The sequence below is a fragment of the Pterocles gutturalis genome, unplaced genomic scaffold (assembly GCF_000699245.1).
Source record: "Pterocles gutturalis isolate BGI_N339 unplaced genomic scaffold, ASM69924v1 scaffold4611, whole genome shotgun sequence".
NCBI classification, from domain to species: domain Eukaryota; kingdom Metazoa; phylum Chordata; class Aves; order Pterocliformes; family Pteroclidae; genus Pterocles; species Pterocles gutturalis.
The window spans coordinates 175,953-191,481 of NW_010105398.1; the positions used below are offsets into that span (position 1 = coordinate 175,953).

Consider the following 15,529-nt stretch of genomic DNA (forward strand, 5'->3'; position numbering starts at 1 on the left):
GACCAGGTACTTTCATATCACAAAATTACTTTAAAAGAGACTTCATATTTAAATGCAACAGTACTAGAAACACATAGTTCCACTTGCTGTATTACAGTAAACAACCAAAAGAGTGGAATCCAAAGGTATCTCTTACAACAACATTTCATTGAATGAAGGAATACACTTTTTAAATGCTCTATTTTGTTACTGGGAAACTGGAAAAGGTAATGAAAATATGCCTATTATTTCACTGCAATTGTTTCATTTTAAATTTCAGGAACTCTAGTCTCACGAGAAGGAAGAAAACAAATCTTTGGGTAAACTAAAGATCAAAGTAAAGAACACTTACGTGAATGGCAAGTTTTGCCTTTCCAGTCATTCTTACACTCACAATAGAAGTCATTTACCAAATCAATGCATCGGCCACCGTTGTGACATGGGTTAGGAGAACAGTCATTGAAATCTAGAAAAAGAGTTATTCAAATTAGATGATCTAGCCTAGCCAAGGCCATGAGAAAGTATAAAATACTTCTTTATAAAGGAAATAGATTATTATTTAGGAAGACAGAGCTCCTGATTGTTATGGGGTTATCTTTAGATAAGCAAAGAAAAAAACTCTAATTTAATAAAGAACAACATGAATTATGAAAGATTTTCTGACAGCTTAAAAGTATCATTCAGTATGGCTTTTAAGTAGAGCACCAAAGTAGTTTCATTTTTCCAGCAAACAGCTGTATACCGAACTTCAGAGAAAACTTCCTAGCAGAGATCACAGTGTCCTGAAAAGGAGCCTCAACACAGGACATCCCTATGAGACAGTTAAGGCTCTTTCTCCTGCTTCATGTCTCAAAATACAGAGCGTTAAAGCCATGTTTTAACCATGTATATATATACACACACATATATGTGTGTATATACACATTGAGCATTTGCATAAACATACATGAATTTTAGAGAATACTCCTTTCACTTGAGACAAACATTTTAATAGGTAGAACATTTATTATTGCAGACTGAACTTCATCTCAACCACACAAAACACTCTTGACAGTGATAGCTGCCAAAAGCTTCTCAGTCTTAATTTCACATCTCAGGCATGTCCTGTAATAAGTCTCAGCAAGTCCTTGCCATCACGTTTTAGAAGGGGCTTCATTCAGAGCAGAAAAAGAACCAACTGCAGTTTCCTCTGACGTAACAGCCATGAACTGGCCTAGTACGTTTATTTGTCAACTAAGGGCCAAAATGTCTCAAGCCAGGGCAGCAAGAGTGAAGGCCTGCTCCCACAGAATCAGAATACTAAACACTGACTCATGATATTCACTGAGCAGAAATTCAGGCATCAGCAGTTCTTTTCTTACTATAGGAATAGATATTAAAAATTTATGAAATTCCTCAGTAAGGTAGAAGCACATTATAGCTTCCACTGGGTTAAAGCCAAAAAGCTTTTCAAGTTTGGAAACTACTGTGTATGTATAGATTGGGTAAAGGACAAATTTAGTACAGTGCGTACTAAGAAGTACAAATGTTTATAGCAATAAAAGCAATATAATGAGTAGGCCCCCTAAGAGGGTATATTCACTTCTGCCTCTCCTCAGGAGAAAAAGTAGTTCTCTCCTCAGATATATGCTGTACTGTACTAAAGAATCAGATTATGGTCCTATTAAAGGAACTGAGCCTTTTAGAGCTGCTACCCAAAAATCTTACTGAAAAAAGTTTTGCAAACACCACTGTGTAGACTGTAATTAGAGAACAGAGAAACTACCCCATTATTATTAACCACATACCAACTATCACCAACGGTTACAGCAAAGCTGTAGTATTTGACCCTGCAACACTCAGCAGTACTCACTTGTGTCACACAGTTCTCCTTCCCAGCCACTGGAGCAGAAACATCTAAATGAATCAACTTCATCGATGCATGTCCCACCATTCTTGCAAGGTTTCCCAAGACAATCATTGATATCTGTGACAAAAAGTCAACAATTTATTTCACAGAGGAAGTGTGACAAATGTTACCAGAAGAAACTGTATTTCAAGCAGTACACCTGAAACAATGCTCTATGCAACTTTAATAATTTTTTTTTTTTATGTTGTAATGCTTCATAACAAAAGCTTTAAGAGCAACAAAATCATTTAGAAGAAACTGCTACTTACTTTCATGACAGTATATTCCAGTAAAACCTCTTTCACATGCACAAGTAAAATTCCCTCCTGGCTGACTAATACACCGTCCATGAGGCCCACAAACATTAGATGAAATGAAGCGGATTCCTTCTTGGGTAGCATTAGTGAAGACTTCTATTGTACAGCTGTCTATGACTACAAATGAGAAGTATATAATCAGACTAATAACCTGCATCACCAGTTTTTAAAGTGTTATCCAAAAATTAAGACTAATCATAATTTAAATGTTATGTTAACTGTAAGCTACCCTCTACCTTTTTATAAATAAGGACGATTACAACTATTTCTTCTCAGTGCCTCACTATTTCACAAAGTCCAAGCGAGTACAATAAAAATGCTTCTGCTTTATCCTATTTCCAGAAAGACTACTTTTCAACTACTGTATCAACAAAACATTAAGACAAGTTTCTGGACAACAGCAGGTACCTTTACAAGAATTGTTCTTGCAGTGGTCCTTGAGATGAGAACAATTCTTTCCATCATAGTCATCAGGGCAGGCACAGTAATAATCTCCTCCCAGATCATAGCATTTAGCCCCATTCTGGCAAGGGTTAGGTTCACAGAAATCAATATCCATCTGTAAGAGAGACCATAGTTAGCAGCAGCTGCTTCGTTTCCCAGGAGTAAGCAGCATTATCTGTGTTGCTAAAGACACAGATGAAGCTCATTTACAGGCAGCTTCAAGTTTTAAGAAGATTTATGAATCATATATATTGCATTCCATCCTGCATCACAAAGAGAAACTTCATGTTACTTCAGTCAATCCTAACACAAAGCATTTCTGATACCACTAAAAAAACATTCCTTTGCAGGAGGATGAATAAGCACATCTGCAATAACCTAGCAAAGAACAAGCCATTAAGAGACACCATTACTATGACCATTCTGGATCATTGTAAGTCACTTCTCTGTCCTTCACACCTACATACTAAGTGCTATACTGCAAGTTAAATACCAGTGCACTTGTCAACTTTGTGTCTGCAAGACACTTAGAATACAAAGAACCTTAAAAAAAATCCTATTCTCTAGAGGAACTTCTCTTACCATCTCAGTGAACATAGAGAATTTACTATAGAACCACATAGCTTTGAAGGGACCTCTAGAGGTCAGCTACTCCCACCCCCTGCTCAAAGTAGGTCTAGGTTAGACCAAGCTGCTCAGGGTCTTATTCTTACAAATACTATCACCATGCCAAATTACACACAGAAATGCTAGGTACATATTGAACACTTCTTACCATCCAATTCAAAAAAGTAAAATTTAAACCTATCTTTCATAATATAACCTTTAACATGGACAAACTGATGTAGCAAAGCAATTCTGCTTTTTTTACATCTTTGATCGACATGCAAGATCACTGACTGGTGAGGCCCTAAACTGGCCTCAAAATCCACAAAGCAGCCCCAAAAGGGATATTGGTACATCACAGTATCTTTCCTCCAAATTGTTATTCTTAAGGATTACTTTCCTCCCCTCAAATTATTTTTTTTCCCTCTTCACATCTCTCTTGTGAGAAAGATAGCTTTCTCAACCTTACAGACGTAATATATCCAATAGTGGATTTGGTCACTATTTTTAGAAGTTCTGTAGCTAAACAGGAGAAAAATTCAAAACAGAAGAAACACAAATGGTGAAATGGTGTTAAGTATTTAATTCAGAGCAGCACATACAGCTCCAGCTACAACAGAGATTTTCAGCAAGCTATTTTGTGCTCTCATATGGAAAATTCACAGCAAATTACAAAAAATTAAAGTGGAAGAAAGATTCTCAGATGTCCTCTATCAGATGTCTCCATTTGTTTCCTTCCATTAGTATAAATTTCCCCTTCCCAATGCAAGTTCAGTAGCTGGTACTTTAGCATCTGGAATCAACGGTAGATATTTCCTGCAATACACAAGGCAAGCAGCCAACTCCCCCCTATTATTCAAAGAGATTTGCTAAAACTTTAATTACACAATATGGTATGAATTAGCCAAGAGTAGAGCAGTCAAGCGATGATCCTTACGTAGAACTGGTACATGAGCTATTAGGTACTGCACTAGTTTAATAAAACTGGATCTGCAACACTTTGATTTTGAATAAAAGGAGGGCACTGTTTCTGTAACAATGTAAATAATACAGAATAAAATTACTTCAGCATTTTAGAGACATTGCTCCAATGTCCTCCACAAAAAATGCTGGGGCAAATCCAACAAAATTCTAACTCAATGCCTCCAGTTGATCGTGTCTTGCTAACCATAACATTTACATGAATTTGTGTATCAGTGAAAGCCAGGAAGTACATACTTAAAGCAATATAATTTTACATTGAAGAGCCTAATGTCCTCACTACATAGAGGGAGATCATTATCATTAGAAACTTTAGGAATTATCACTAGCACTTCAATATTTCTGATCTGAATCCTTATTTAAGCACTCAAACTACATGTTCTTCTAATGATCTCAGTCAGAAAGTTCTGAGGCACAATACGTCCATATCTGCCTGCCTTTAATTATGTGGATACTCCTACCAACAGCAGGATTATTGAATTGAATTATGTACTTCAGAGTTATTATGATTAAGACCTAAAACATTCTAGTGTAATAACAGGACACAGGTCCTGAAAACTGTGAAGGAAAATGTTTCAAGCCTAAGGAATACTTGCAGCCTTAAAACATTTAGGAGAGCCAACACCTATGGGCAACAAATTGCAGTTCAGTTTATCAGGCTGCAAATTCAAGTGTTACAGCTACTATGACAGCACTACACAACAAATTTGCTTATTCACAATACCAAGTAACAGCTATGTTAGCCAGTAATGCTTTAGCCTTGGGTTACTCCCATTTAAACGCAGAGATATGTTTCTTTCAAGAATTCAATTCATGAAAACTATTGCAGTAATGTCACCACTGCCCTCACCTCACAGAAGACTCCTGAGAACCCCTGTGAACACAGACAACTGAATCCATTCACCAGGTCTTTGCAACGGCCTCCATTTTGGCATGGATTGCTTTCACACTCATTTGTTTCTGTCTCACAGTTTTTTCCTGTGAAACCACGAGGGCATAAGCAACGGTAACCATTCACTTCATCCTTCACAGAGGGTAAAAAAAAAGCAAAAGTAGAAAGACTTGTTTATTGATAAAGCTTGCACACAAGAATTCAAATTATTTCTATATTCTACATTTGTAAGCGGCACTAGCACCACATAAAATTATTTTGTGAAATGGTACAAGAGTCTGCAAGAGCAACACTAGACTTAATATTTAACCTCATTTAACCAACCTGTAATTCCAAACTATAAAACTCATAACTAGCCAGAACAAGATTAATTTTCAACATGCCATGTAATAAACAAGAGTTACCTTACAAGTCCCTCCATGTTGACATTGTCCATGACAGTCATTGATATCTATGGATAAAATATGCAAGGCATTAGAATTTATACTGGAAGACTAAGCTGTAAAGTACAGGTCTAGCATAAAAATGGAGAACAAATTATTTTCAAAAAGGATTTTTCCAGATGTTTCAATGGAAAGCAAGGATGCCCGATGTCTTAAGAGATTCTTATTTTTAAAAATATCTAGTAGAAAACTACAGATTCCATATATCTTTTACAGAGTAACAGAAATTAAAATCAAATGCTATCAGCTAATTTCTTATCTAACACTGTAGCTAAGAATGCTAAAATGCTTAGCTGCTTTAAACTGAATAAGTACACGATATCATTCAGAATCAGGGATGAGTGGGCAGGGAGAGATTTATTAGAGTTACGCAAGTATATATCTAAGCTCATTTTAATACCAATTAAGTCTCTAAATAAATTTTCAAACAGCATTTTCAGTTTACCTTGCTGGAAGTTGGAAAGATTCTGACAACAGGTATTTTTTCTTGTACAAGTATGTATACTATCATTTATCATAAAATCTTTTCTAAAGAATAAAGTGTCCTATGTTCAACATATATACTAAAGAAATACTAACTGATATGACAATTTACTCCTGTCCATCCTGGAATGCAGTCACAGTAATATCCACCAATGAGATTTTTGCAAGAGTAAGCATTAACACAGGGTTTCCCCTCACACTCATTAGCATCTGTGAAAGAAGAGAAAATAAAGAAGAGAATAAAGAACAAATGCAGAAACAGATTACCACACCACCAAGCAAAGTTTCCATGCAATCCAAGCATCAGAAGCTCATATTACACATTGGTAGAGCACAAAAACCATTAACATACCACAGGTTTTTAATGCACACTTGTCTATAGTAGCACATGCGCATTATCTTACTTTTCCCTTTGCCAAAACTCAAAGGTAAAATGTTAGTCAGGGCAAATCCCTTCCTCGCCTCCATAAGCTTATAGTCACTGTTCTGCCACCATGAAGAAAGAGTTACCATCACCAATGCTGTATTTTGAAACAGTAAAGTTATTGGGCATTCTAGAGAAACTATTATAAGTAAGCTGAAGTTGGGGCTTAAATAGTTACAGGTTCACTTGAAACTTCTTGCTTTAAGACCTATTAAAAAAAGAGCTAAGATACCAATAGCAACACACATCTTCCATGTTTACTTCAATAATATCATGACAGAAACACACTTACACAGAGTTATTAATTATTTAGGAATAGCATCCAGTGGTCTTCTAGAAGGTAATTACTTACCAAGCTGACATGTTGCTCCAATCCACTGTTGTGGACATATACATTCAAATGCATTAACACCATCAATACAGGTCCCTCCTTGAGCACAAGGGTTAGATGCGCATTCGTCAATATCTGTAAAGTCAAACCATGCCTTCCATTATATGGTTTAAAACTTGGCTTAACCTGTTGGGCTTTTTTTTTTTTTAAAAAAGATTTGCAGATAAAGGGGGAGATTGTACAAACAAGTAAGCTTAGGGACAGACTAACACTTCTAACCTAATTTTTACCCAAGCTTTTCTCACATCTTTGAGATAGGAGAGAGAGGAACTCTTAAATTTTCTATCTGCAAACAGATCTAGATCACGACAGAAGTTTAGCCAGCTGTGGGTTGGTTGGGTTTTTTTTGAGGATATTTGCCATTGAAAAACAAATAAAAACTTGTGTGCCAAATCACAGGCAACATGGAAACCAGTTACATAGGTCCACAATACATTTCAACTACTTCCCTCTCTTCCAAGACCAGACACTTAAGATTTGAGTAACCTACTCATCTACTACTTTAAGAGGTGGAGAACCTTTCATGTTCACGTTTGCATTTCTTAAAATATATCCATTCTCAATTTTGCTTTAGACTGGCTGAAGAGTCAGAAATTGTCCTACAAGCTTTGGCAACAGGGCATTTCTTTGGATATGGTCCAGTTATGCTTTTGATAACCTGCAGACCTCAACTGCATTGAATAGGCACTGCTGTCTACGCAGTAGAACTAATCTTTTCGGTCTCCCAATACATAGGTGTTACAAGACAGGTAAGGTGCCCCATCCCTGAAGGTGTTCAAGGCCAGGCTGGATGAGGATTTGAGAAACCTGGGCTAGTGGGAGGTGTCCCTGCCCATGGCAGGGGGGTTGGAACTAGATGATCTTTAAGGTCCCTTCCAACCCAAACCATTCTATGACTCCACGAAAGTAAAAGACTACCACCAAATTCCATACCCACAGAGTGCAATACTATAAAGCCACTGTATCAGCCCTTCCCATCAAACAGGTCAGTCATCAGTAAATGCATACTCACCAATAGCACATGTTGGTCCACTCCACCCTGATGGGCAGTGACACTTGAAGCCTGATGAAATTTCATGACAAATTCCACCGTTAGCACAGGGATTAGATACACAAGCATGCTCCGCTGGGAAGAAAGAGGAAAATAAATTCTTGCTAAATACACTTCCAGTATCAATTAAGGAGAACTAGCATGGTTAGAAATTGCATTCTGATTAGAAGTGACCAAGAGCATGAGCAATAGAGAGATGCCTGTACAGAAGTTTGGAGCTTCCCTCTCCCTCCTGCAGAGAGTAACATTCCCAGTAGGAGATCAAGGCAGGATTTTACTGAAGGTGCATCAACCTTCATATCTATTGACTAGAAAGCCTGAGGTACACAGGTCACCACCTCAATATTCTAGGAGCTAGAGAAGTTCCCCATGAACCTACTGCTTCCAGCCACACACTTCCACCTCTGGAGAGCTCAAGCACCTTCCCCCCAGCCCCCTCTCTCCCCCCTCAGTGAGAAAAAACAGATATGCTGTATGCAGAGGTCTGAGCAGTAGTAGTAGTTTAAGTATCAAAGGTCTGTTTAGCTTCATTTTAATACTGTTCCTTGGAATAGAGCTACTTGCAATTATAGGCAGTACTGCTTGTTGTCACTCCATGTAAGGCTGTAACACAAGCAACAACCAAGTTGAGGAGAAAGTTGTATGCCATGACTTTTGATTTTTTTTCCTCTCAGAAGCCAAGGAAGATTTTTGAAAGAAGAAAACAATCCCCTTACTAGGTAAGGCTTTCTAATTGTGGCTAGCATTTATATTTTGGGATCTTTCAGGGATGTTATCTAGTTTGCAAACTGAATTTATAACATCTATGATATTAGTCCCTAAAGCAGCTCACACACCAAACTACTGCTAATAATCAGTATAGAACTCAAACATATGACTCCTTTTATCCCTGTCTCCTCATCTGAAGAGGTAAGGTGCCTCCTCACAACTTTTGGGAAGGAAAGGAAGAAACCTTCTCACTCTTATTTAAATCCAAGCAAAACTGTTGCAGCATTTCTGTTGTCTTCAGTGTTTTTCTGAATAGCCAGCCTAAGGCACAAGACAGGAGAGATGGAGCTGGCACATGCCTGCTGTCACACAAAGTAACAATCAAGTTGGAAGGACAAGTTGCATGTCAACAATTTTGCACTTGCCCTCTCAGAAACCAAGCTAGCTTTTGGAAAGGAGAAAACAGCCCCTCCATCGCACAAAAAAAATGCAATAAGCATATAAAAATGCCACCTGGCTAACTAGAACATAGCCATGCCTAAAGCAGTTTCAGATTTCTGAAGATACATGGAATCTCCAGAAGTACCAATTTCGCAGTTCTTTCCAGAGTAGCCATCTGGGCAAGCGCAGCGATATTCATCTGGTTCAGTGTTCATACAGGTTCCACCATTCAGGCAGGGATGGTGATTTCCACAGTAATTCAGATCTGGACATAGAAAAAAGTCAATCAACAGTGGACACAAATCTCAACAGTTTAATCACCAGTCACATACATGTGCCTTTCTGGCTTGAACATCATTCACCCGCATCATCCCCATATTCCATTAGCTAGCCTATCATCTCATTACCACCCACAGAACTGGGAAGGATGAGCAAGAGACAACTGCGTAAGTTAGAACAGTCAGGACCATGTCCAAGCCTTTTGTCTTAAACTTCCTATACTCATGATGTTTAAGCACCATCTGCCGTAAAAGAATTAGGCACAGAAATATAGGTAGTTGCACACTAGCAGGAAAAAAATGGTTAATAAGTTATCAGTTAATCATGCAACTTTACTTATTTTTCCTATACAATTAATGTTAAGTACCTTTGTTACAGAGCAGGCCACCCCAGTTGGTTTCACAATTACACTGCCATGGTTCATTACAGCTCCCATGAGCACAGCCTGGGTAGCGGACACACTCATCACAGAACTGTCCTTGCCAGCCATAATGACACCTAAGATGTAAGTTCACATGTTAAAAGTTAGCAACATGATGCTTATTTATCAGCACTACAAGTATTTAGAACACTGCACTTACCACTCTCAAGAACAAGGCCAACTGTTCAATATACAACAGATAACAAAACTTTATTTCTCCTATTTAGAAGGGACATACTAGTCCTCTTGAACATCCTCACTGGAACCCATCTAGCTCAACTGTAGTACACACTATGGCAACAAACACCACCAAGCACTATGTGTTACAAGAGCTGTACCATATATCAGTTGTTCTTACACAAGAAGTCCCATCCTCACATAATCATCTCACAATAGGATAAAAATTGTGATTGGTATAAAAAAAAGTTCAAATTACTTTTCAAAGGTGACTGCTGGCTTACTGCATCAAGCACCATAGCTTTTTTCACTCTATGAAGATAGCTTTCAAGATATTAGCTACTTTGCTCTAGAGTGCTACAGCATTGAAAGACCAGGGCAATGAGAGATGCAGTTGTCTTGTCAATTTTCTAAGGACTTAGTTCCTCAGGAGAACCCTTTTTACAGATTTATTCTATTATATCCTCAGTGTTCTCTAGTGACATAATGAAAAAAGAGCTCTTTGGAAAAAGGAGAGAGAATAGAAAAATTCATTTGTTTTAAACAGAGTTGAAATGTTGTCACAAGACTTCTTCAGATACCAATATCTTTACATTCTCTGTAACATAATTCTGCTAACAAAAGCAACTGTTTGTGCTACACAAAATGTATTAAAGTCTGAACTTAAAAAAAAAAGTACATAGGCTAATGCCTTTTTGCCTTTAAAAAAAAAAAAACCAAACATATATTTCACAAACATTTTAATCAAAAAGAATAGTAAGCTTGCTAGTTTGGGCTAACAAAAAAACCCACTCTGCCTGTTTATAAGAAGTACTCTTAAAAGAGCAACCTAAGAGCCATACTAGCAATGAAGAGATGCATAGAAACACCCTGAGTGGGAGTTGGGCACATGTATGCCTGTGGAGCCCTAATGCCTAGGAGAAAAAAAGGCATTAGAAAGGAAATTGTACTTTTTTAGATTTAACACCAGCATTCTGTTATCAACGTGCTTTGAAAACCACAAAAGAACAGAAATTCTTAAGTCTTCAGGCTATGGTGAGAGAAGACAAGAAGTATGAGGAGTCTTGGTTCCTTGTGAATCAATCCACTTCCATCATTTCAGTAAGCTGTATCAACCCCCAGAGGAACAAAACAGGTTATGCTGGCAGAATATTATTTAAATTTGTACTACTTACATAGGCAGAAGGATTCTAGATGCACATCTTTGCAAGATGATTTTTTTATATACACACACATATATATAAAGCTCTAGAACTACTTTGAATTCTTAGTCCCAGTACGTGCTCCTCATTCAAAACCTCACAGCTGTGGGATCCGTAAGGAGAGCCCCAGATGCGTACCTTGTTCAGAGGCCTCAATCTGAACAAGGCTGTCAGAAGTCTGTAGCACACGTGTATTTCAGAAGCAGCTTTCTTTTGCTGTATTAGCAGTAAAAGGAAACAAATACTGCTCCTGCTAAATTTGATCTCTTCCTTCCTCCTCAAGGACAGAAAAATCTTTTTGAGGGCTGGGTAATAAACAATAAAAAAAGCACTGTAACTCACTTTATTGGCCCCAACCCAAATCTCCATCCATGCCAAATCTGGCACTACTGCCAGTGATTCACCGTGACTGTCCCAGCCAGAGCCAACTCCCCACCCACACGTAACAAGCATTTTCAAGAGCTGAAAGTCTGCATCACAAAGCAAATAATCACAATAACTCCATTTGTTTTCCATACCCAATGGATAACAAGTTTCTTTGTTTAATACTGCACTGGTGGTTAAGAGTGCAAAGAAAAATACAGCCACCTTTTTAGAACCCGAAGGCATCTTAAGCACCTACTTGAGTTCATAGGTATGCTTGACTGCATTAAAATTAGTTCATCAGAAAAGGGTTACTGCTTTTTCATGATATTCAACACAGTCAAAGTTTACTGTTAAAGTTACCACCAAGCCCGAGGGAAATAATTTCTAGAGACTAAAAGCAGTCCAAAGGAACACAGTGTTTACAAGTCAAAAGGTTACTATGTGGTAAGCTGATCAGCCTCCAGTTTACAAGGAAGAGTAAATTAGGATTTCCTCTTGAACAGGAAGTCTGGTCCCATCTATATTAGCAGGTGCTAGAGCAGCTTTAATGCCACTTCCTTCTAAAAAGATAATGTTTACATGGATCTCAGCTCACCCCTGGAGCAAGATGTGATCAATAAAGTGAAATCAGTTCAGAAATGGGCATGTTGTCATTTGAGAAAAACATCAAGTCAAAACACAAGGATGAAAAAAAAGTTAATGATCCACTATGAGAAGCCCAAAAGGTACAGATAGAAAAGCAACATCAACTATTACAATAAAGAACCCAGAATTCCTTTCTAGTGCAGTTAATGGTGAGCTAAAGTGACTTCTTTCCTACCCCTCCTAGCTGACAATAATTTGTTGGAAGTTTCTGCAACCCTGAATTTTTCACATATGAATAAATAAGAAAGCCAAATTTAGAGAATTCATAACGATTCCCATTGTTCAACAGACAAAGAAAACTACTATTGGAATCAAGATTTTACTTCCTTTGTCCTTCCCCTCTGCTGACTTCATCGGCTCTAACTCATCTTTTCAACCAAACGCATGCAAAACAAAATCAGAGATGGCTTAATCTTAGCCCTTGCTGGGTTATTAGCAGTACAAAAGGTACCATAAATAGATTGTTACAGTTCAGTAACTTCCTGATGGAAGGTTGAAGTACAGGCATCTGCTCCCAGACCAAACCATCCCTCCAGGTCAGGATTAACACAGAGAGGGCAATAGGAATAGAAGAACAATTGCTAGCTATCTTGAAACCCAGAACTTGCAGAAAATATCTCGATAATTAAAGACATGCTTCACAGCTTCCATTTTCCTTAAGCGAGAGTCTGAGGGCAACAGAAAACAAGAATTTAAATACAAGGCTGGAGGAGGAAGGGGAGGTGGCAAAAGTTAACATTAGCAAAGCTTCTAGATAACATTTCAGTCTTGAGATTAGAGAAACTGCAACTGCACAGGAAAAATATTGTTGTCATTGATAAGTAGATAAAGCCACAAGAATTCAACTCATAGCATAAACTTGGTTACAATAAGTAAGTGGGGCTTCAACCAGCTAAATTCCAGGACAAGGAAGAAAGACCTTCTAGAGTAAATCTCATTGTGCTTAGGTATCAAGGAATCCTACAGAAGCACCCATCACTACGCACAGTTCAAAGACACATATGTACACAGAGGCAGGATTGGGGGGAAGCAGGGAAAGGAGAAAGAAACAGATTTGGGTTTTTTTCTTTTCCTGGGGCTATTAAAAAAGCTAAACTGGTCAAGTTCAATAAAATAAGAGACTTTTCTACAGAACTATGCTTTCCCCACATTCTTCTGAAATGTTATAATTAAGGAAAAAGCTGATACTGGTCTTTACTTTCCTCTGAGGACATTTGTGTTATAATTATTTAGTGAAAGCTAGTTTTAAACCAAGCATTTCTGAATCAGATGGCACAATGTGTTCAAAAGATCCCATGTTGCTGTATGTCAAGAGATACATTATTTGTAGGGCTAAGATCCTGAGCAATCTGGTCTAACTATACCTCCTTTGGGCAGGAGGTGGGACTAGATGACCCTGGAGGGTCCTTTCCAAACTCCATGATTTTATAATAAATGCTACAACAGCAGTTGTGGGAGTGATGTGGAAAGGCAAAGAGGTGAACCCAGATCCTGATGGTCTGCAAACCACGTAAACCAGCACCTTGCATGATTAACTCCTCCATATCCAAAAGGAAGATGCCTGTTACGTACCAAAAGTTAGGGTGCTCTCAACAGTCAACTTTATTAACTCATCTGTTTGGTACCATCTGCACACACGGTTTATTCTCCTGGTTCGATCACTTCTGGTCATTTGAGTCCTGAACTCTCTGTGCAGAAAGCTCACCTAAGAAACTTCCTATCACAAGTCTCATCCAATCACTAATTGACTCTGGTTAACTTTATGAAAAAGCTCATCATACACACGAATGAGAGTAGATCCAACTGAATTCTGTTCTACACCTACCTACTGAGCTTTGTCAGCACTTAATGCATAAGTACAGCTAAACCACCAATGTGAAGGAAATTGACACTAAACTACTCCTGAAGCCTAGGTCAAAATATGGAGCCTAAAAATAAATGTAAATAATCCTGCAGAGTATATGCAATGTGGTGTAAGCCTTTAATTAGCACAGGTTACAACTGTATCTTGCACATCCTACAAAGGCTGAAGTGAAGATCACTGTGACACATTTACATGTCACTTTTTACGGAGGCTTTTTGGAGGGAGCTTCTCCCACTAAGATTTCAACTGGAAGCTGTAGCCAAAACACTCAACACAGGAAAACAAAGAAAAGCTGCAACATTAAGAGCAGAAGCAAAATGCATCATTCGGGGTGGGGGAGAAACAGCCCTCTTAAATGGAAAACCACTAAATTTTCTAATGACGTGAACAGGATGGTGTTGCATAGGACAGAACAATAGCTTTATATTAGTTATTTACTTAAAATAACTATAAGAAAGTCTGCTTAATCTTTTAAGAGATTAATTGCTGCACAGCAGGCAGCAATACGGTCTATCTGTTAGGAGATCCTACAATTCTGAGCTTCCGGATTCAACATTATAGCTAGCACGGTACTCTCTTAAGATTTGTCAATGAAACGCTTTATCCACATTCCTACCTTTGTTTGAAATAGGCATGATAGTTTTGCGAATAGGGAAGGAAAAGATGCTCATTAATGAGTTCAAATACTTTAATTATCTGAAAGCTTGTCGTCTTTTCATCTCACCCCCAGAATTCTTATTAGACCAAAAGATACAAACCTTTCCTGAAAAACTTTTTTCCTCTAATAAAGGAATTAAATGAAAGTGAACATTCTTATTCCAGTACTTTATTTAGAGTTTTGTGAAGGAGCTGATAGAGGGGATGGTTCAAAATTGTTTACCCAGAACATAAAGAAATGTTGCTCAGTTAACTCAAAGTAGCTCTAAGGGCGTGTCTATATTTGCACTAGTTCACACCAGGAGCATGCTTTTTAAGTGAACTGCCTGATCATTCCTGTTGATGGTGTGTTGGTTCACATCACAGAGCTGTTTTGGAACAAAGGAATTGGATTCCTTTTAGGTCAAACTAAGGTAACACAAGACAGTGTATGCCAGGAGCACACCTAATGCGTTCCAGCTGCAAACAGGCATTCAGTCCACAAGAACAGACTACAGCTCGTCCAAAATTTAAAAAACTGAAGTGTTTTTAGTATGGATATTGGGTTCTCAACACTGTTTTGATCTACTGTTGTCATTTTTCTGCACTACCTACTATTGCAGACACAGGTTAAAGTACCACATTCTTTCACTTCTGTACACCTACTCACATTCTCCTGGAAGCAGCATCCACCTTCAGGATATATGCTGTACCTTCCTACCCACTGACCATCCAAGGGAGTGAGTGCAGAATGCACCTCAGTTCCTTGACCAATAATAAAACAACACATAGGATTCATTTTTTGTCTAACTTAATATGCCTACTTGTGAAATACTTGCCAACAACTCCAGGAGGCTTACCACTAGGACATAAAAAAAAACCATAATATAA

At 38.0% G+C, this 15,529-nt stretch overlaps 1 protein-coding gene across 1 annotated transcript in view; it reads right to left on the bottom strand.

The window, feature by feature from the left end:
- Positions 1–15,529, bottom strand: part of JAG2 (jagged 2) — a 42,018-nt gene that overhangs the window by 13,414 nt on the left and 13,075 nt on the right. Inside the window, exons 4-14 of the mRNA XM_010087374.1 lie at positions 9,695–9,825; positions 9,194–9,313; positions 7,861–7,974; positions 6,810–6,923; positions 6,130–6,243; positions 5,512–5,558; positions 5,066–5,239; positions 2,593–2,743; positions 2,137–2,301; positions 1,832–1,945; positions 332–445 (exon numbers count right to left, since the gene is read on the bottom strand). Of these exons, the coding sequence (XP_010085676.1) occupies positions 332–445; positions 1,832–1,945; positions 2,137–2,301; positions 2,593–2,743; positions 5,066–5,239; positions 5,512–5,558; positions 6,130–6,243; positions 6,810–6,923; positions 7,861–7,974; positions 9,194–9,313; positions 9,695–9,825 (1,358 nt within the window). The remainder of the gene's footprint in view (positions 1–331; positions 446–1,831; positions 1,946–2,136; positions 2,302–2,592; positions 2,744–5,065; positions 5,240–5,511; positions 5,559–6,129; positions 6,244–6,809; positions 6,924–7,860; positions 7,975–9,193; positions 9,314–9,694; positions 9,826–15,529) is intronic.